At 34.0% G+C, this 24,275-nt stretch overlaps 1 protein-coding gene across 1 annotated transcript; it reads right to left on the bottom strand.

The window, feature by feature from the left end:
- Positions 1-12,721: 12,721 nt before the first annotated feature.
- LOC122579878 (scarecrow-like protein 32) lies at positions 12,722-14,568 on the bottom strand. The gene has a single exon (XM_043752139.1). It carries the CDS (start codon positions 14,309-14,311, stop codon positions 12,941-12,943), a length of 1,371 nt encoding a protein of 456 aa, XP_043608074.1. The 5' UTR covers positions 14,312-14,568; the 3' UTR covers positions 12,722-12,940.
- Between the last annotated feature and the right edge of the window lie 9,707 nt (positions 14,569-24,275).

Consider the following 24,275-nt stretch of genomic DNA (forward strand, 5'->3'; position numbering starts at 1 on the left):
TAGATGTACCTCCGAAGGACCCATCTGCTTCAAGTATGAAGGCATCATTAATATCACATGAACATGTTTTAAGAAATTGACATCAATCGATATGTCGTTATATCTTGATCTTTTTCATAAACCATTTAGACCCTGTGTACTTTCACAAAACCATACTCGTTTTTTCTTTTAACGAAATTTTACACTATGTAACAAAAAAAAACATGTATGGTTCACGCCCTGGATCCGTCTTAGAACACATTCTTTTTTCAATTTATAAGAGCTTAACTAAGCGTGATTGTGAAGACTGAAATGATCATATCCATTTTGTTTCATCATATACTCAAGTGTCGTGTTGCGTCAGGTGTTCTCCCTGCGGTTTGTCCCATTAAGTTCAATATATATCAATGGTTTTTGATTATAGCCTTGTATGGTTCTAGAATGGTGTTTAAAGTTTGCAGTGTATCAGGACAGAGCTAGGAATTTGACATTAAAAGAGGTCGGTTGCTTGATGATTGAGCAACATTGAGCTTTGGAATAAATAATTGGGATTAGTTACTGGATGAACAACGTACTTTCTTATTTGTACTTTCTCGTTTGGAATAAACCTATTTTGAGGTCTAAACAAAAAAGTTCTCTATTGTAAGAAACAAAACCGGCTAAAACATCTATTGTGGGTCTATACCGGCTAATGGATGACCAGTCATTGCTTATGTAGATCAGCCATGTGTACATTAAGACCCACATAATACACTATACGTATAAAGTAAATAAGAAAACAAATAAAACATATATTTTTATTTCCAGAACTTCAGAAAGCAACGAATTGAATGGTTCATCCTCATCATTCTAATTTCATCATCATAATAAATAATTTACAATAAATCTCCTTCCATCCATATCTACATCTTTATAACTTTGGCTATATCTAACAATAGAATCTAAATCTATCCATTTATACAAATCCAAAACACTTACCAGATTGTGGAATTAATCAAATGAGTTATGTATTACACAAAAGAATAACAACAAAGACTAGAGAACTATATATCAAAGAAGACAAAACTATATCAAATCTAAATCAGAGATCCACAAAATCCATATATATCGAGAATCTGGTTGGTGTTTAAGTTTCTTTTCATCTTCACACTATTCGTGGCCGAAATTCTTGGCGGTGTTTAGATCGGGGTCTTATATGGAGTTTCAGATCTGGATTTATCATCTTCGTTAGGTTGCCTAGCCGGAAGTCACGTTTATTTCTTATATGGGATTTCAGATCTAAATTTATTATTCCGACGGGAGGTTTGACCAGCCACCACTGCTAACTGCTAGGGTTTTGGACGTCACTCGGATGGTGGTGGCTACTGGTTTTGGACGGTTGATCTAGGGGTGAGTATGGTGGTTTGCGAGGTAGTTTCAGACTCCGACAAGGTGGTCTTCAATTCTGATAACTTGGTAACTCCGCCGAGGTGGTGCCATTTAAGAACAAAGTCCCCATGTTATTTGATTCTTATATAAAGCAGATTGGGATCAACAAAAAAAAGAGATGCGGGGTGACTAAGCAACATAAATAAAGAAGTTATTTTGGAAATTAAAAAAGAAAGCAAAGAGACGATCAACAAAAAAAAGGAAAAAGTATATAAAGCAGAATTCATGGAATAGATATATGAAGTATAATATATTGAGTGACTAAGCAAAATAAATGACATGGTAAATCCATATAAGCAATAATAAAAGCGAAAATTAAATTTAAAATTAAAAGTTACCGGATACCTAAAAATAGACCGTTTAAAGATGTTTTAGCTGGTTTTGTTCCTCATAATAGAGAATTTTTTTGTTTGGACCCCAAAACAGGTATCTGTGACAAGTTGACGTACTTTTCAATCTGAATGCTATTACAAAACAGATCCTGTAACCTGTACAAAATCAATCTTGTTTATTGTTGTTGTCACTAAACCAGTCCCGTATGCTGTTTTCTATACAAAATTAGTCATGTTTGTTGTTGCATTTTGTTGTTACAAAACCTATCCCAAATCTAATAACACTTGTCAGGGGTTGTTATGTCACTTTTGGTCCTTTTTAATCGTTTAATGGTCATATTCAATTTTTGTTCCAGTATGTGATTTATAAAAAAGTCTAATACACATTTCATTGATGTATATATTATATGCATATAAATTCTAAATGTATAGGGGTACAAGGATTGTGTTTATTTATTTGTAACTATAATAATAAAAAAATGTCGTTTTTGGGTTACGCCTTTACAAGTCGTATATATATACCACTGTTTGTGTCAAAAGAAAATGATATATTAATTGTTCTCATGTTTTCTTTACATAACTGTCTATAGATTATTAATTAACAAAGATATAAGACACGGTGTTTCTATTGTAGTCAAAGTTCAAATGGGCTCCAGAACATCATACTAAAGTTAAGGCAAATTGGAATTTTCTTTCGAAGAAACGGTACCGTGATGTCATGAAGGATTCTTGGGAGGATGCTTTCAAGTTAGCTAGAGAGAAGGGTATGATTGTTGGGAATGATTGGAGTGTGCTTAAGCCATATCATCCATAATGGATTGATGAATCAAACGGGGCTGCCATGATTGATACTTGCTGGAACACAGAAAGATGGCAACGAAACTCATCTAAGAACAAGGACCACAAGGGTACGTATTCCCTTGTGACAAAGTAATATGTTAGTAAAGTGATTAATAATGATACGTATTCCCGATTGAGTTAAAGTGATGAAAAGTGTTCCCGTAAGAGTTTAAGGGGCAATAAGCGAAAGATATAAAGTACAAGGGTATAGATGTTAAGTTTTGGAAAGTTGGTCCAGCAGATTTAGGGCAATATCACGTTCCATAAACCCCATAATCAGATTGTAATCTCAAAAATAATTCTCCCTCAAGAACCCTAGAGCCTCTCTTCAAGTTTTGTGCGACTTTGGATCTATTCGGCGGTGATTTCTTTTAGGTTTTGATCCCTCAATCATTCGTACAGGTAATTCTTTATTCTAAGATCATAGGGTAATGGTCTTTGATAGATTTTGTCCACCCATATCTGGTTTAAGGGTTGGGTATGCTTTAATTGCAATCCGTTTATCGATTTCGATTCATTCGAGTGATTAATATACGTAAGTAAGCCAAGGATCAATCGATGGTTTAATGGTGTTAATTAAGTCTTAAAAGATGCCTTGAAGCTATCTAGAAAGTTTCAGGTCATAAGTATTTGAGTTGGGCTCGAAACGAAAGAAACACGAAAATCCAGTTTTTGGAAAATCTGAAGCTAGTGAGGCCAACTGGAATGTGGTGCGACCCACTGAGAGTCAGTTTTAGGTCAGAAAATATTCAGTGCGCCCCACTGAATTGTTAGTGCGCCCCACTAACTGCAGTTCACCATTTTCGCTCCGTTTAACTTATGTAATGTATGTTTAATGTATAATAGGTTGTCGGGGATACTTAGCAAGCACTGTAAGACATATGTAACTCATTGTTAAGCAGTACCAAGGTAAGATACACTACTTTGACACGCTGAGTGTTCAACAAAACACAGTTTTCATATAATAACTTCCCAAACTGGTATCTTGTTTGCTTATGGGTATTCGGGATTATACGGGAGGTGATATGGGCTATGTATATTCATATTGAAGCCTGAAATGCTACCCCATAGATATGACACGTTATGATATGATATGAAATGCTTGAGTTGTTATGAAATACATTATGTAATGAGCTATCTTATGTAATGAAAGATGATATGTAATGATATGTAATGATATGCTATGAATGTCGTGCAATATATGAGATGTAATTAGATGCTATGAAATGATATGTAATGTCTTAAGATGAATTGAAATGTGATATATGTTGATGATATGTGAAATGTGCATGATTACATGGCTTGTTCATCTAGTTCACTAGACTTATTAAGTTGCCATGACACGTGCACGTTTAAGGGCCCAAACGTAAAGATGTATATGTGATAATTGTTTAGGTAGTATAAACACCTAAACCATATGAGATGTGAAATCGAGCTCGTAATTTAGATGTGAAGTGTTAAGCTTAACCGGTACTTGCCCTTGCCCGACGGGTGCATAGATGTGGTTTCTTGGGTGGCTCCTTGCAACATGGTCAAAGATGTGAAGAGTAATACGGGAGGTCTGACCCGTCCCACTTGTCATGTACATACAGATTACTCCTGGATTGGCTTGCCATTCTTTAACGACAATGATATACAGCCGTAAGGTTTGTCCATCCAGTCGGGTGTGACTTATGTCACACTTATAAAGATGCATATATTATAAAAATGTCACAATTATAAAAATGTTTAGATGTGATATGTGGAGATGCAAACGATGACTAGGCACATTTAAGATAACCCATCCTAATATGAAAGATGTTGATGCTATGATTTGTATGTGAGATGATATGTGTGATGATATGTGCCTTAACGATTTAATATGACTTTTATATAATGTTTTAAATGGACAAACGTTTTATAAACTATGTGTTATCTTACTTAGCCAATTCATTAGCTAGCACTTCTTCTTTTAAAATGTGTTGTGCCCTCAGGTCCAACAATAGTGAGCTGGTTGATGTGAGAAGATGTGAGGCATGGGTAGATGATCATGAAGCTGGCTGTAGTTTACCCATAGTAGCTACCCGCATTAGACATTGATTTGTGTTTAGATATTTATGATTTGTATTTACTATAATGTCGGTTGTTTAATGCTGGGCAACCGATGGATTTCCATTTAAATTTGTTTTGATGATATGGCTAGTAACACCATTTAATGAATAAACCAAACAGATTTTGCTGGCTTGGACTTTTAAAGTTTAATTCCGCTTTCTTTGACGCCGTTAGGCGAAAGTTTTTGAAAATCCATGTTTTTAAATGACGGGTGTTACAATTTCTACATCAGTCACATATCTAACCATATCAGCTGCTTCCTTATTACTTAGAGTATTCACAAACATACCTTCCATAAGTGTGTCCACTGGTTCAGTTTTCCCAAGGAAATTTTCAAAATGTACAACAAATTGTGCAGCCACATCTTCACCTTCATATTTATTTCCCTTTTCATCACAAATGATCTCAACTTTGCATTTATTTCTCCTAGATTTTAACATACTATGGATGTATGCAGTATTTTTGTCACCCTCTTTTAACCATTGCACTTTTACTTTCTGCTGCAATAAACTAATCTCATCTTTTGCAGCCTCAATATACTCATTTAAAGTTTTAGCTGCCTCTGCTCTAATCTCACCATTAAAAGGGTCTTTATCACAAGCATCCTGATCCTTCCTTAATTTCTCCTTCAAACTACTAACTTTCTCAAACAAATTTCCATTATCCCAACTCATCTTATTCAGTGGCTTTTTTCAGTTCTTCATGTTCTGCACCAACCTGTACATATGAAATCCATGTCCATTTTCCTCCCACTCCTTTCTAACCACTTCCATAAATCCATCTTTTCCAGTTATAAAATTAGAGAATCTAAAAGACCTCATTTTCCTAACAGAATTCTCCTTAAAAACCAATAGTGCAGGACTGTGATCAGAAATTAAGTAAGATAAAAATACACCATGAGCTCTTGGGTATTTCCTTAAAAACTCCTCATTAACCAAAATTCTATCCAATTTCTTAAGAATGTTACAATTCTTACTCTTGGGAGACTTGGTCCATGTAAAATGAAACCCACTACTCACTTCTAAACTATTGACAGTATCTCTAAACTCACACATATCCATAGAAGCATAAGATCCCCCAGCAGAATGTTCATTAGCATGCAGAGTCACATTAAAATCACCAATAATGGCCCAAGGCCAATCTCCCACAAACTGCTTATGTCTCTTAAGATCTTTCCAAAGCACTCTCCTCTCAGTCCCACTATTACTTGCATACACAAAGCTACAATACAACTTGATACTGCACTGGCAGTCTTCTATACCACACAACATCTCTTGCTTATTCATATCAATCAACATCAGCTTCACATTATTTGGGTTCCACCCAACTAAGATCCTACAACTTGTTGGATTGTATTGAATGTTGGACACCCAATCCCATTTATTAAAAATCTTATTTCCAACCTCATTAATATTGCAAACTTTCAAATGAGTCTCAATAAAAGCACAAATATTTAATTTTCCCTCCCTAATAAACTTAATTACCTCATTCTGCTTCAACTCATTATTCATCCCTCTTATATTCCATCATGCAATTTTAAAATCCATAGCTAATAATATAATTCTAAGAAACTCAATTAAACAACTAAGCATCTCCTCCACCTATTTCATTAGCAATCAATTCCTTAATTGCTTCATTCTCCTTCACAATCTCTTCATCGGTATTATCACTCTCCATATGCACAGTCTCCCCACTACAAGAAAAACTGATATTACCGACGGCCAAAATCCGTCCCAAATCCGTCCTAAATCGACTTTAGCGACGGATTTCCGACAGATTCTGGCCGTTACTAAAATCGGCCTCGGAAATATTTAACGACAGATTTTGGGACGGACATAATTTTTACCGACGGATTTACGACAGAAATATTTAACAACGGATTTGGGACGGTTTAATTAACGACGGATTTGGAACGGGTTCATTAGCGATGGACTAAATTTAACGACGGATTTATGACGGACGTTTTTACCGACGGACACATTTGCGACAGATTTCCGACTGATTATTATTCAAGGATATTGATTTACCGACGGATATTTCCGTCCCTTAATCCGTCACTAAAAGTTTTTCCCAAAAACAAAATATAAATACAGTATACATATACAGTAAGTATACGTATTCTGTATTTATACAATATATGTATTTGTGTCTATATCTATTTTATATCCAATTCACAAATCAAAACAAAAATCCATAAAACATCATCCAAAATTTATGGAAAAATTAAAAACATTAACTAAGAGTTGTTAAACACACTACGAAGTAATAAATATATAACCAAAGACTATGATGTCAACATTACAAAAACATTTTAGTTCTCCAATGCAAAACTAAAAATCCTAGATCTATAACTAACAAACCCTATCGATTACAAATTCCATATCAAAATCACTAACAAACCCTACCAGTTACAAATTCCTTGGAAGAAATCGGGTACTTCAATGACATATGGCTGGAGATAACGATTTTTTGTAGGTGTAGATCGTGTATATCTCCACCGATTTTTTTTGCCTCTTCTACTTGTCTGCTGCAGTGCGTCTTTAAGGTGTTCGACAACTGGTAACTTTTCTCCTGCTGGGTTCAGTTTTTTGAAGGATTAAATTAAAGAGATTTTTTTTTTGTATATAGATAAGATCATAAGATTGAGAGCCAGTGAGTTTGAATGAGAAGTTAGAGGTATGTATGGCTGTATGGGTGAATCAAAATATTTAGGCTAGTTGTTAATATAAGAGGTGGACATCATTTGATTGGCAGATTGTCTCTCACACGGATCGATATCATTGACCATTGATTAAATGGTCATTTTTTGTGAATGGTGAGATCGGCTTTGAGATTGTGTTTCTTTTTTTCTTATCTTTTGTTGGTGTTACTTCTCCTTTTTGGGAATCACGAGAAAGTAGAAACACGTACTATATTTTTTGTTCACAAACAAATTAACATTCACATGTCATTCCAAATTAAATAGATTATTAATAATAATAAATAAACTTTGGAGCATCGTCTAAAAATTATGTGAAAAAAAGTATTTGATATATAAAATAAAATAGTATACTTAAAATAAGTTAAATGGTTCAGTTGATGTGTAAATCATATTATTCCATTATATATATAACAAATAAAGTTTTGAGAGGAAGAATTGTACCAAAAGATTCTAAGACCATCTAGAATATCCGTACCATATTATATATATATATATATAACAAATAAAGTTTTGATAGAAAAAGATTGTACCGAAAAGCTCCTAGTAATTTCTAGAATATCCGCACCTTATCTCCAATCACGACCATTGCAAAAACGAAGAATCATCAAAAGTCAAAACTTCTAACACTGCTTTTCCTTTGCTTATTTGTATCGACTAGCTTTTGTTCTTATTTTGTATTGTTTTGCGACTTGACGTTTCGACGACCACAATTCCGTTTTCTTTACTAGACAAAACATTTCTTTTGATGTGAATGAATGGCGAAGGTTACGGAATGTAAAGTAATTTGTAACTGAGAGATATGTGAATGAATAACTAAAGGTGCAGATTGTTTATAAACAATAGATTAGGCAAGAGAAAGCAAAGATTTTTGTTTCCACTGACTTTTACAATTCGACCAAGATTAAAAAGAGTTTAGTTTTATTTTTGTTCAAGACAACCTTTTAAACATATAGTATTTAGATAATTAATAGTTAGGTTAAATTATTATATTCAACCAATATAGTTAACTGAATACATAATAGCTTATAAGGCTTAAACAAGATTTGTCCTAAGTGTTGATCGACTTAGATGTTTAATTATGATGATAACTATTAGTTCCAATTAGTTCAAGTCTAATGAGTCTAAAAATTTAAACATATATTTAGATAATATATATATACTTAGAATTTAGAAAGTGTAAAAACTCACACAACTCTGCGACTTTATGTACAAACAATAACTTTTAAGTATAAAACTACATATGCACCGACTCGGTTGAACGTGAAAACGCCACAAACAAGTCGTTTATTGGTTCGTAGATCGTGTCATTAGAACTCTAATTGTATAGATATACTTTATCATTACTTGTATATGCATATTAGTGCTCGTATACTCGAAAAAATCAAAATTTACATTTGGTCCGTCCCTAATCCGTCCTTAATTCCTGAAATTACCGACAGATTAGGGACGGACTTTTATTTTTTAATTTTTTAAAAATAGTTTTTTGGCAAAAAATCATATATGTTCATTCGCTAATACAATTACATCAATAAATAATCATATTAAAAAATTAACAGTGTACAAACTCACACCCCTTGCGAGTTTATGATCAAACACTTACGTTTGAGTATTAAAATACAAATACACACACTCGTTTAAAGGCGTGAATGACACGAATAAATCATTTATTGGTGTATATATCGTACCATTAAGACTCTATATATATATATAAACACTTAATCAATACTTGTATGTGAATATAAATGTTCGCATGCTCATGAAAATGTAAAATCACATATTTGTCTGTTCCCTAATTAGGGACGGATTAGGGACGACCAATTGAATTTTTATTATTTAAAAAACAAATGAACATTCATTCCTAAATACAGTCATATAACTCAATGAACATATTTAAAATTTTGAAAGTGTAAAAACACACACAACTCTACGACTTTATGTACAAACAGTAACTTTCGAGTATAATACTACATATACACCAACTCAGTTGAACGTGTAAACGCCACAAACAAATCTTTAATTGGTGTGTAGATCGTGCCATTAGAATTTCAATTGTATAGATATACTTTATCATTACTTGTATATGCATATTAGTGCTCATATACTCGAAAAAATCAAAATTTACATTTGGTCCGTCCCTAATCCGTCCCTAATTCCTGAAATTACCGACAGATTAGGGACGGACCTTTATTTTTTAATTTTTTAAAAATAGTTTTTTGGCAAAAAATCATATATGTTCATTCCCTAATACAATTACATCAATAAATAATCATATTAAAAAATTAACAATGTACAAACTCACACCCCTTGCGAGTTTATGATCAAACACTTACGTTTGAGTATTAAATTACACATACACACACTCGTTTAAAGGCGTGAATGACACAAATAAATCATTTATTGGTGTATATATCGTACCATTAAGACTCTATATATATAAAAACACTTAATCAGTACTTGTATGTGAATATAAATGTTCGCATGCTCGTGAAAATGTAAAATCACATACTGGTCCGTCACTAATCTGTCCCCAATTCTTAAAAATATCGACGGATTAGGGACCGACTTTTAGGGACAGATTTGGGACGACCTTTTAGGGACGGATTTGGGACAGCTTTTTGTCGTCGTCGCAAATCGGTCGAGAATTTATAAATTTAGGGACGGATTATCGACGGATTAGATTCCGTCGGTAATCCGTCGTAAATATTTTGGAAAGAATTTAATTGGCAATTTGTTTGAAATCCGTCGGAAATCCGTCGAAAATTTGGGACGGACTTTTTTGCCGTCGAAAATCCGTCGGCAATACGAGATTTTCTAGTAGTGCCCATCTCTCCTTAAAGAAATTTATCATCTTTTTTGACCACTCTTTAGTCATATCACTAGATGGCTGCTGTTTTTTCTTAATATATTCTTCTACTATCAACTTTTCACCATAATCCACTTCATCTCCCATAGTTTTCCCTTCCTCAGATAACACTTCATATCTATTCACATGCATTTCACTTTTATTTACCTGAGCATCCTTCTTCTTATTATTCCAGTCCTTAATCTGATCATTCCTTCCTGGATCTTTAGTATGCCATATTTTCTTATTATGTCCAATATTCCATTTTCTATTGCCATTAAACCATTGATTCCTTGCATTCTCATAGAACCTTTTACCCCTAGGTCTCCGGAATCCATCAATCTGTGCCTCATTCTCAATAGAATCACTCATCTTACTTTGATTTTCACCTACTATCTCCTTATCATCCTTCTTTTGCATCTTACACTTCTCATCGGAATGCCCAAATACTCTACATAACTTGCACATATCAGGTTTCCTGCTATATTCGACATCCACAAATTTGGTCCTTTTAGTGTTTTTCTGCTCATCCTTATATACTACTTCTATTCTTTGAGCATCCACTTCCACAAACACCCTAGCATATCCTAACCTCCCAATCCCTTTATGACACATAATTGCAGTCATATTATCCATCTTCAGAGGTTTACCCAATCTACTAGCCAAAGCACTTATCCCTTTTATACTCCATGCTTCTAATGGCACATTCATCATCTTAACCCATAATGGAATTTTACTATGATCAGTTTTTTCAATAATCACCTCTGCATTCCACTCTTGAACTACTAATGGTTTCTCATTAACCATCCAAGGACTCTGCTCTACCACATTATTCAACCCTTCCAAACCCCTAGTTTCTTGTATTGACATTAATTTGGTTAGCGCATGAAATAAATAATTAAGAAAAATTGATTACAAAATCCCTAGAGCCCATTAAGTAAATAATTACCAGGCCGTAGCCCACTAATTCCACAAAATCATTTATTTGTGGTACACAATCCACTTAATAAAGGATGTTAGCCCACTAAGTAAAAAAACCCCATCTTATTTTAACTGGTCTTTTTCTAATCTAAAACTTCATTAGTTCTCCCATTCATGACGCAGAGATAATCCCAATTTTTTTTTTTTTTTTATGGCGTTTGATTATGACAAACTGAGTTCATAAAACTCTATAGGCGACATGCATGCCTTAATGGTTGTTCCTTTTAAGGCTGACATCTAAACTAACAAGTATTCCCTTATTCAACATCCATTGACAAAACAAAAATACACAACACAAATAATACTTTTTACCGAATAATTATTTATTGATTGAATTAAAACTTACAAGGTGTATTATGAAAACCTAAATGCACCATATTAAATGACAAATGCTCAAAATCTGTTATGATTATTCAATGACAAATATTCTCTATTAATAGATATACATTCGTCTTGGTAGAGTTTTGAGGGGCTTCGCTCGCAATCCGCATGTCACCGGCCTATCTTATGGACCCGCTAATGCCTCCTTGGTATCTTCATCAACTTTCACCAATAAGAGATGTTATGTACAAGACTCAAGACAAGTGTTCATACTCATTTTGTTGTCTTTTATGATCTCCTTATATGTACAAGCATGTAGAATTCTTTTTACTGCACGCCCATGTTAATTTACCTTCTCCAATGTTTTAAGAGGATGTGATGGATCAACGGACTCGTTGCCTACTTGCCTAGAGTTTGTTATCTTGTGTCGTCGTGCTGATTTGGTGACATGTTCAAACCATATAGGCAAATTTTTTTCATTTTGGACTTCAAGTTTCATCTTTTTAAAGTTCTTCATCAATGCCTCTTTGTAACACTTTTATGAAGCTTCTAAGCTACTTCTATGTTGTGCTGATTCAGTGACATGTTTGCTGATGGCCACTTCAGCGATACATCAATTGTCTATAAATAGTTCTTCGAATTACTTGAACGTTAATCACAAGATCATCATGTGCTTGCTAAACTCTATAGAGCAAGCACAATTATAGTTACATTTCTTAGTGAGACTTTATCCCAACAATGATGAATTTTTTTTTAGATGTATGTGACCTAATTAATTGAGTTATCATCATGACAAACAATTTACCACAATTATATACGAGTATTATTTTTACTTAGGAAAGTTTCAACCTAGTTAATACCCGTACGTGAAAACATAATGCTTAATGAATAAACCACATTAATTGGTGGTTAATTACTAACATAAGACAATGCTAGCCAATGTAAGGTTAACCCATTTGATAAAAGGTTTTTGCTTTTTAAAATAAAGATCAAGATTCAAATCTTGATATGAAATATACTATAAATTAGTATAATTTGTGTAATTTAATTGTAGAATAAATTTTCTGTTAAAACAAATAAACATAAGACAACGCTATGTATAGTACGAGTATTTATTAATATCATATGTGTACGTACATAAAGGCATAAAGAAAATTGAGGAGATTCCAACATTTGGTTTACTCATGAATATTACATATATGGAAGTGAGAAAAGAAACATAGATTAAAATCTGATATATGATCATTAAATATGTTATAATTATTAGGCTAAAAACAGTCATTAACCTTCTTGAAATGACATGCTACAAACAACAAAAACAAAAGATGATCATCTAGTAAGATTAAACCTAGCTAGCTACTTAACTATCATTTTGATAACTAAAAAGAAGATCATATATTATTTAGTTTTTTTAAAATCAAATGATCATGTTGGTACCCAAGCAGTTGCAAAAACCACATTATGTCCTTTCCATGTAAGAACAAGATCATCATCTTCTTTCTTCAACCCCCATCCAGCAGCATGTTCATCAAGCATCCCTTTAACCTCACCCACGATATCTTCACCGAACCCAACCCCACGAAACCCGGCGTTTCTCATACGTTGAACCCATCGTCCTCTCGGCTCCAACCTTTCAACTCTATGTAACCCTTCTTGTGCTATCACATTCTCTATCTTCCAACATATATCAGCTTCATACCATTGCCTTTGTTTGCTTCCTTTAGGCAAAAATGTATCGACTATATCATATGGAATCCATAAGTAATTAAAAGCTGACCTTAATCTACTAACTAAATTAGTTGATGTAAAATCAGCATCTTCATCTACTAATACAACTAAAGTTGGATTTAAACTCCTAATTTGATTCAAAAATACAGCTCTAGGGGTTGTATCTTCGAATGAAAACGGAACAACGGTTGGGGTTTCTTCAGGTATATAATGAAGCATCATATGACAATTTATGATAAGTGCTTCATTATTAGTACTACTACTTTCGGTTCCGTGTACTAATAAAGTTTGAAGCTTTAGTTGTTCAATTAATGATGAAAATCCATCTGAAGAACTTGAAGGAATAACCGAAAACTCTAATAGTATGTTTCTTGAACGTGCAAAGTTAACTAACTTTACTCCTAGCTCTTCGTAGGAAAGCTCTAGCATCGGTGGCACGTCTTCCGTGGCACCAGCTATAGTGAGCTTTAATACTGGTGGACCTTCGGGTCTGCCAGCTAATGAATCAATTAATGTGGGGATTTGCATGCAATGTGTTAGACTTAAATCGATTATGTGAACCGTTGAGTATCCCTCAACTGCTTCAAGTATTGCAGCATTGGCTGAAGTGAAACCGAAACGATGCCATGGTGTCAAGTCAACAAAACTTGCTAGCTCAATAATAGAGAATTTGTGTGTTTGAATTGAGATATTTGAATTTGAAAGGGCTGCAGTTAGCATTTTGCAAGTTCCGGTTTTTGCTGCCCTGGCAATCAAGGCACGTAGGAAGCCACAAGTGAGTCGTTGATTCGAGTCACCATCTGATGGGGCAATATTGTTGAGAACCCATAAAATTTGTTGAGAAAGAGTGGCGTCGTTGCTTTCAATCGCGTTAGCACAACGAACGAGCAACTGTTCCATACAGTTAGCGTCCCCAAAGGTTCCCAGCGCCTTACTGGGCGCTGGGAACCCAGGCCAGTTTTGGTTCTGGGGGGTTTGATTTGGGTTCATCGGATGAGTGAAATTTTGGCATGATTTAGTGGTCTGGTGAAGTTGTGGTGTTGATAGTGTTTCAGTAAATTGCATCATGAGATAAAGAGAGACAAATAGAGATGGGGACTGGACTAGAAAGTGGTACCTCTGAGTTCTGTGGATATTGGGATATGAAACATTATTTGTAGGGTAAAAATCTAAGTAAATAGACTGATCATTGTGTGTTGCTTGATCAAGATTGATCTAAAAAAACAAAGAAAGAAAATAGGTATGTTGGTGAAGGGCAAAGCAGCTTTAGTATATGAGAAAATGATGTTGCATATATAGGATGTTTTGAGATGGGGAAGGCTACAATGAGTGTTTAGAAACACAGTTTTGCAGAGAGAACTTTTTAAAGGGTGATTTTATGTCTGATTTTCTTGAAAATTTTGTGTCATATAAAGGAGAGGAGGAGGGTGGTGGGTTGTGGTGTTGGAATTTGGTGGCATGTGAAGGTGGCCGGCCTTGGATTTGGATTTATATGGGAGTTGTGATTTTGTCATCTAATAAGTAATATATAGATGTATATATATTACTCTTATATAGAGATGATATGATTGAGTGTAAGGCAATGCATCACTTCAATTACTACACATCTTCTTCATTTTCATGGGACCATTTTTTATTATTTACTATACTAATTCAATTCCTTTCATGTCAATTTTCATCCCTTTTTTAACGTTAGTGTGATAGCAAGAAACTTGGACATGATGATATATATGTATTGTACTAGCCAAACACAGTTTAATGTATACTTTTGTTATACTTATATATATAAGTAATAAAAATAGAATGTTTGAGATTGACTTGATAATTCTAATCCAAATTAACCGTAGGCCATGAGGCAAATGAAGGGCTCATGATTAAATTGTCTTATTATTCGATAGAAAAAGACATTTTGGACATTTTGACGTCCAACTCAATAATGGGAAGAAGCCAATATAACATAGGTGAAAAGTAACAAGGTATCTTTTTATATAATTTGTTAATTTAGGGAAAATTCTTGAAAGTAAATTATGCAATACTTGGGATATATATATATATATATATATATGAGGTCATATATATTGAGCTATTATTTTTAAATAGTAGAAATGTTGTTATGAAAAGTTGGATACACCATTTTGTGTCATTATGAAAAGATGTTAGGTCCACATCATGAAAATAAGCAATTTTAGTTCCTACAAATCCTTATATATATATATATATATAGGTTATAGCTAGATGGTCCATTTAGAGGTTATATATATCCAGGTTAACAAAAAAGTGTCACAGGACAGATAGGATGCATGAAATGTTTAAATCATGTTCCAGGAAACTGCAACTTGATCCCCACTTGAGCCACTGTCTCATTTCCAGCCATGCACACAACAAAAAAGCTAGCCACACATATTGCAACATACTATACTCTCCTTCTTTTAGAAACTTAGTTTGTGATCCAATTTTTGAGTTTTATATGTCATGTCAATATTTTCAAGTAATGTTATAGACTTCAAGATTTAATTAAGTTATATCTTTGTCCTATATAAAAAGTTAACTACATTTTGCTATAACCTAAAGATCATGTAGCAAATTAAAGTCTTAGACTAAATTCTACGTACTCGATGATCTGATTTGACCCAATTAAGGGTGTGTTTAAATGAAGATAAAGAAATGGAAATTATTTAATTAGTTCCCACTATTTGATACCCAATAGAATTGATGATGCAATTTCTCTTGGAAATTTGTGCTTTTGAAGGGAAATGGGTTTATGTTTATTATTATTATTATTATTTTAAAGGTGAATTTCACTTGAAACTTCATGTCGTGATTCGACAGCGAGAGTTTTAATATACGTTGTCTTAACCGGATCCGCGCTAGAGAGCTCTTTCTAAGTAGAATTGCCTATTTTAAAAACCCAATTGGGAGAAAACCCCTACTAATCCGCCCGAAGTGACGACGATTAATAGGGGTAAACCCTGCCTCCTCAGACTTAAACCTGGATATACCCAAACCAAGCCATCATAGAAGGACTACCTATATCTCAAAGTTGGTTGAATGGAGATTCAAACCTGAGACCTATAGGTCACCAAGAGAACTCCAAACCACTCCACCAACTAATCTTTGATTTGGGAAATGGATTAATTAACAAACATTTTTACATGTATTATTTATGAGAAATTGAGATGGCTTTCAAAATACACGTGGTTTGCACATTTCAAGCTTGACAAAAAGAAAAAATAAAAAAAAGTCGAAGTTCATTTTCATTCTCCATCAATGAATTTTCGATCGTCGACATCTATCATTTGCATCATCTCCCCTTTTCACCTTGCTTTTACACTCATGTATTTAGATTTCGTTTTTTTCCTTTGGTAATAGGTTTATTGATCATTTTTAATTAATTCGATTATGTTTTTATATTTATTTTTATATTATATTATAAAAAGTAGTTTCTTTATTTTTAAAAATGTTGAAATTGTGTAATAATTTCACCTAACATCCTCAAAAATTTATCATTAAATTATAATATCAATTATGTATTATTAAAAATTTCTCCATTAAATCAATAATCTACACTACTCAATACCGCCTCCACCACCAATATTCGGTCGAGCTACCACACTGTCGCTGACACGACCAGTCGATCACTGGCACATTGCGCGGGTAATATGCTAAATAAATTCACCCCTTTCCTCCTGAATTGATTGATGTTTTGCCTTTTGGCAACCGCCATGTGAGTTGGGCACTCTGTTGTGAATCATGGGAGGTCCGGAGGGGGGCAAGCAAGATATCCCGGCCGGGGCACAATTTAGAGGGGTCACAAAATTTTCAAAAATTATATATATATTATATATGTAAAGGTTTTAAGTAAAATAAAACAATCAATTTGCTATAAACTATGCTAAGCGAGCTTCTCGAATCATTGGTTAACGACTTTGATATGTAAATCTAATACTATTATTTTGTTTTTGTTGTAATGTCTCAATTATATAAAAATATTTTGCTTATATAGTTGGATTCTTAAGAGTTGAAGACATTTTTTTCTCGTCTCAAACTGGGCATTGAATTTTCAGGGCCGCCACTGTTGCGAATATTGTTCAAGGGCTTTTAGGAAAAAATAAGAATCAATATATCTGGATCTAACGAGTTTTTGTGAAAAATTGTTTTTTCATTTCTCTTGTTTTCAAAGCAAAAACAAAGAAATGATTTTCGCTCTATTTCAGATCAATTTTTATGTCATTGTCAAATATATTCATTAGATTTTCCGCACTCGATCTATCCTGTATTGGAAGGTTGAAAAACTAAATACTAGCTCACATTATCGAAAGTTTACCAACGTCAGAGGCATCATCACTACAATATCTAAAAGTCACAAAGGCTTCGTATTTTTGATATATATTTATAGTTTCTTGATTCATCCTATGTTTTTATGTGATTCATCATCTAATGTATTTAGGTAGGGTATACGACAGTGATTCGAATATTCTAGTACATAAACTTTCAAGGACGATCAGTTGGGACTTATAAATGTTTGTACACTAAAGCGGACTCCTAGAACGATGAGCATAAGGGGTTTTAGGTTGTATGTTGACGATTCTCTTCCGGTAGGCTAACCACGTGGCGGCTTAAGGTTTTTGGAGACCTCAAACGATATCAATTTTGAGAGCCTATTTTATTACCAATATAAAATAAAGTAAAATAAAAGGCAATAAAAAAGTCATTGAGTTTTACCTCAATGGTTGAAATGTCATCCCCTTGCATGAGGTCTTTGTTCAAGCCTTGGGAAAACATAAGAATTAAGTACCTTTACGAGAGCTTGACTTGGGTATACTCAGATTCAAGTCTGAGGGGGCAGAGTTTACTTCTATTAATCGTCGTGTCTTCGTACGGATTAGTAGCCCCCCCCCCCCCAATCGGGTGTATTTAAAATAGGCTTCTCGACTTCGAGGAAGCTCTCTAGCGTGGACCCGGTTAACACAACGTATGTTAGACCTCCCGTTGTCGAACCGCGACATGAAGTTTCCAGCGAAATTCACCTTTAAATAAATAAGGCAATAGAAAGTAACTCAACTTTTGTTATTAAACAACTAGTAATATAAAGATGCAAATATTAATACAAAACCAATAACAGTGTTATTAGAAAGCAAATTATACGATAATACTTGGTCCAAAATACAAACATCAAGTCTAATATATAAAATGTTGAGACCTTTGAATTTTGAGGGCCTAAAACAATCGCCTAGTCCTAGGTTGGGCTAGCCACCTCTGGGCTAAGTTTTTTGTACGCCAAATGTATAAATGTGTATATGAAAATGATCGATTTCATTTGGTATTATGCGATAAAAAATCTAATAAGACCCGTGATTGAATCTTGATTCGCCATGGTTTTGCGCATTTACCTCTTGAGCTTGTGGCGTACGTAACTCCTGTTCTGCAGGATTGTGCGGGTTCCAACTTTAACATATTGTCCACTTTTGATGTCACTGTTGGGGTTTGAATCATATATATATATATAGGGTAAAGTTATTTTGAGAACTTTTTTTTTGTGAGAACCTTTGAGAACTTTTCAAATCAAGCCCAACCGATGATTGTTCTTTACATGAAAATTGTTTTTTTGACTGTTTTCTGAATAACTTATGTGTAATTTTGAAGTTTATAATTGTGTTGAGGCATAGATTATCATTCGTTATACAATTATGTGGAGATTTGGATTATTGATCACATGTGCACGAATATTGCTATGATCACATGTATTCAAGTCGATCACATGTAATCATAGCAATATTCGTGCACATGTGATCAAGAATCCAAATCTCCACATAATTGTATAACGAATAATAATCCATGCTTCCACACAATTGTAAACTTCAAAACTACACATAAGTTATTCAGAAAATAATCAAAAAACAATTTTCATGTAAAGAATAGTCATCGGTTGGGCTTGATTTGAAAAGTTCTCAAAGGTTCTCGCAAAAAAAAGAGTTATCAAAATAACTTTTCACTATATATATATATATATATAGGGTTGGGTAATATTAGAGACTCCTTATTTTAGGGACCATTAAAGACATGTAACTTACACATGTGTAAGTTGTAACTTACACATGTGTAAGTCGTGGTGGCGGTAGTTGCTGTCGCCGGAGGATCATGGTGGTGGTCGGAAATGATGGTGGTGGTGGTGGTGATGGTGGTTGTATAACTTACACATGTGTAAGTACAATGTATTTCAATATAAGTTGTACTTACACATGTGTAAGTCGTGGTGCCAGTGGTCCCCGTCGTCAAAGGATTATGGTGGTGATCGGAGATGATGGTGTGGTGGTGGTGGTGATCAGAGATGATGAAAAATGAAATATTGAGAATTGTCCCTAATGTCTATAAAATAAGGAGTTCCTAATTTAACTTTTACCTATATATATATAGGGATATATATATATATATATATGAGAGAAATCAAATGAGAATGTGTGTTAAGGAGAGAAGGGAGAGAATGTTATATCAACCAATCAGAACATGACATGTGGCTTTTAAAAAAAAACACGGTGGCATTTTGGTAAATAAATCAAACTTTTGTGAAGCTTTGTCAGCCTAGGTTCTGGGTCAGCTTGGGTGGTCAGCTTGTTTGGGTCAGTTTGGTCAGCCTGGGTTCTGGGTCAGCTTGGTTGGTCAGTTGGGTTGGGTCAGCTTGGTCAGCTAACCCCAAGCTGACCCAACCCAACCCGAAACTGACCAAATCTACATTTGTGTAGATTAATCTACGTTCATGTAGATTATGTGTAAATTGTGTCAAACTGACCTAACCCAAGCTAACCAAGTTGACCCAGCCTGACCCAACCTTACCCAGACCCCAAGCTGACCCAACCCAACCCTAAGCTGACCCAACCTGACCCCAAGCTGACCCAATCCCAAGCTGACCCAACCTGACCTCGACCCCAAGCTGGCCCAACTCAACCCCAAGCTGACTCAATCCAGAACCCAAGCTGACCCAAAACCCAAAATCTACATTTGTGTATGAGAAAATTATATTTTTGGTCCCTCAAGTTGGCAGGATTTTCAGTTATTGCCCTTAAGTGAATTAATTACAGAAAAAACCCCGCAGTTGGTTAAAATTTTCACTTTTCACTCTATGACTAACAGCCGTCTATTAGCTCTGTTAAGTGAGGGACAGATTCGTCAATTCACCAGATCCCTTCTTTTTATTCTTCCAAACTCAAACACAAACTCAAATTTTGAAAATGACGACGATCGGAAAACGAAATGTTAACTGAAAAACACACACCGAGCACACACACACACATAAACACACACTTGACACACATCGAAAACAAGGGTTTTTGGATTCGGAATTACTTGGATCGGGATCAGTTTTGGCTAGATTTGGTTGGATTCGAAGTGCAATTGCTTTTTTTGTCTTTCTTTTCGATTCAAACAAGTTTTTCCGACAAGTCAAGTTTTTTTGGAAAAGTCTAGATCGGATTTAATTTGGCTTGGGTTCGTTTGCGATTGATTTCTGAGTCTATTGCAACATGTTTCGTGTTCTGATTCGGAGATAACAAGAGATAAATCTAGATTTTAATTTTTCGATCGTGATTTTCAAATTTCCAGCCGTCGTGATTTCAGTTGACATTTCGTTTTTAGCAAAACCTGACGAATCTAGTTTGTGTTTGAGTGTGAGAATAAGGGATCATAATGAAATAACGAATCTGTCATTGAACCTAATAGACAGTTGTTAGTCAAAGAGTTAAAAGTGAAAAATTTGAACAACTTTAGGGTTTTTTCTGTAATTAATTCACTTAAGTGGAATAACTGAAAATTCTGCCAACTTAAGGGATCAAAAATGTAATTTTCTATTTGTGTAGATTGTGTCAAGCTTACCAAACCCAAGCTAACCAAATTGAGCCAGACCCTAAGCTGACCCAACCCAACCCCAAGCTGACTCAACCTGACCCCAACCTAATCCAACCCCAAGCTAACCCAACCTGACCCAGACCCCAAGCTGACCTAACCTAACCCCCAGCTGACCCAGCCTGACCTAGACCCCAAGCTGACCAAGCCGACTCAACTCAAGTTAACCAAGCTTTACAAAAGTTCAATTTTTATACAATTATGCCACCGCGCCTTTTTTTTTATTATTTTGGCGCATGCCGCATTCTGATTGTCCCATAGGACCTTCTATCTATTCTCTCTTTAAGACAACTTCTATATATATATATATTATAAAGCAGATTTTTCTTAGATTTTCAACATTGAACTTGAAATTTTCAATATTGATTTTAAGTACTTCCTCAAAATGTCCCTCTTATCTATTCTATATTTACCTAAAATAACTATAATACCCTTTCTCTCTTCTCAAATATCAACTAATCATCTTTTTTCTCTCTCCTCCATAAATCATTTATTCCTCCTATTCATTCAAAATCTTTTATTTCAAAAACCGTACATCGATAAATTATAAAAATTGTATGGGTGTTCTTAAAATTTCATGTTCTTTCATTAGAGATGTCATTCGATATACTTTCGACAAATTTTTAAATCCGAGGGCGGAGCCCGTACGGCTAAGGCATTTGACTATCATACTTTATGACATATCAACTCCTATAACCTATCACACCGCCACAATGCGCGGATACTTGCTCTCGTATATATATATATATGAAAGTTGAAATCATTAACATTCAACCCTTGTTAAATAAAATATAAAACAGATCAAGTGAAACTAAGTTGTAAAGTAATTATTAAATTATATCTTTAGTTTAAAAAAGGTACAAGTGAATAAAAAGGCATGTGGTGGCATATCTCAAAAGTGTAATCATGCACAGAAGGAGGTGAACGCTTGAAAACAAAATTTATGAAAAGGTATTTACACAACTTTTAATGGTGTTTCACAATGGAATAATCTACATGCACACACAATCACATCCATCTGGGTAATACCTATACATTCTTCATGTTTTTTCTCTTGTCTTTTTTTCTTGGTAGTGAGATGTATATTTGCTTCACAAGATACATATAAATTTGTTAAAAACGTGTAAAATTTGAGGGCTAATCAATTATTTAGTATATAAAAAATATTAAAAGTTAGTATTTAAAAGTGTTTTTTATATATCTAAACATATGTATCGTCACATATTCACTTTTTTCACATATATGTGTGCACACGCACATGTTTATGTGGGGTCTGTGGGGACGGGGGAAGGGGGGTGGTTTGGTTGTGGGTTACCAATGCGAAATCCTTAAAATGCGAGGTGCACGAAGTGCCAAAACACAATTTTAGTTACTACGTGCTGACATGCATCATCGTACTATTAACGCATAGCTAACTATTAGTGTCATAAATCTTAATAGCTAAGGGCGAAACACATGAGGTATATCACTTCAGCACCGTTTATCCCCAACAACTCCCCTTTAATGATACCCATAAGGTTGGAGCCTGTACTAGATCAAACTTTCTACCAATAGTGGTGTATGGTGGTTAAAGTCGGCTTAACTTTTTGGTGATCTTAAACAGAACCATATTTGGGGGCCTTTTTCAGTTGTATATAAATGCCCTTTCTCCGGATTCAAAGCCTCAAGTTCTAAATTGACAAGATGGAGATGACATTTTCAGTTTGACACGAATAATCAAAAACACATTTTTTATCCTAATTTTTTTCAAATAAACTTTTTATCCAAAATTAAAAAGAATAATCATCCAAATTACTTTTCAAGAAAATAAAAAACCAGTTATAATAGAAAGCAATTAGAAAATCTCAAGGATATACTTGAAAAATAACTTATAAATCACATCAGATATTAATTTACAAAACATGTGCTTTTCAGTTGATGTCTTAATAAGCTTCTTGAATAATAATCGTGATTTTTCATTAATAATAATAATAATAATAATAATATCGACTCTTTATTCTAAACAATAGCAAACTCCCATTTACTATTATAAGAGTTTTTTTTTCCATTTGTTATAGCTGAGAAACTAATAAACTTAAGGCCCAAAGAATAAAAATATAGGGGCCCCAAAAAGTGGAGGCCTAAAGTCATTGTTTGACCCGCTAACCCTATTGAGCCCGCCCTGATGGTGGTGACGGCGGCCGGGTGGAAGGTGGGTACGTACGGGTGTATAAGAAAATTAAAATGAAGCATTTTGCACCCTACGCATATTAAGTGTCTTCGTGACATAACCTCCCTGTATATAAAGAAAAAATGAATAATTGATGCACGGAGATTCATACAACACAAAAATATATATTGATGAACGAACATAACGATTTATATTAAAAAAAATTATGTTATGTGTTGTATTTTAATATTTGTTTTAATTGAACTAAAACCGATATATATAATACAAATTTTGCCACTTTTCATTTGTTGATCTTCATGCATTTTCCCTTTTACGAGATTACAAGATAAAATCCTTAGTATCGAGATTAGGTAGACTGCATAATTGCTCCAATATTAAACGAGGCCACATTTTCTCCAGGCAATTGTTAGGGATATCAGAGTGTATGCCAAAAAGAGCCACTTTACAAATAATGCCAATTCACGCTACCTACATCCATACAAAATTTCATTTACTTTTATTATTTCTTCAATTATAATGCATACCTCAATTATAACAAAAAATCACTATTTCTCACAAAAAGGACTTACGGTAGATAAAGCTGACTCGCTTTACCCCTTAAATATTCCATATGCCTTTTACCTTATTAAATAGTACACATGCAGATCCCCTTATAATAAATACATAATCCAATTGACAAATTGGAACCAAATTGATAGCTAACCATTGACTACATAAACTATCACAAACTTCTCATTTATTTCTTCTTTACTAATGTTAAGCTATACTTTGCCTTCAAGGCTTCAATAATAATATTAATTCATTATCAAGTTATGATGGATTTTTTTCTTTTATTATTTCCTTAATAAAATAAAGGTGACATCCCTTAGGGTTGTCAGTAAAAACTAATTGGGTGCATTAAAATTTATATCTTGTTGTTAGAAAAATCAGGGAGCGATTTTTAATATATAATGTACAAGTTTTTAA

This window comes from Erigeron canadensis, chromosome 8 (genome assembly GCF_010389155.1).
Source record: "Erigeron canadensis isolate Cc75 chromosome 8, C_canadensis_v1, whole genome shotgun sequence".
Lineage (NCBI taxonomy): Eukaryota > Viridiplantae > Streptophyta > Magnoliopsida > Asterales > Asteraceae > Erigeron > Erigeron canadensis.

Coding starts and splice junctions, on each gene's coding strand:
- LOC122579878 (XM_043752139.1), bottom strand. CDS start 14,311: ATGATGCAATTTACTGAAACACTATCAACACCACAACTTCACCAGACC.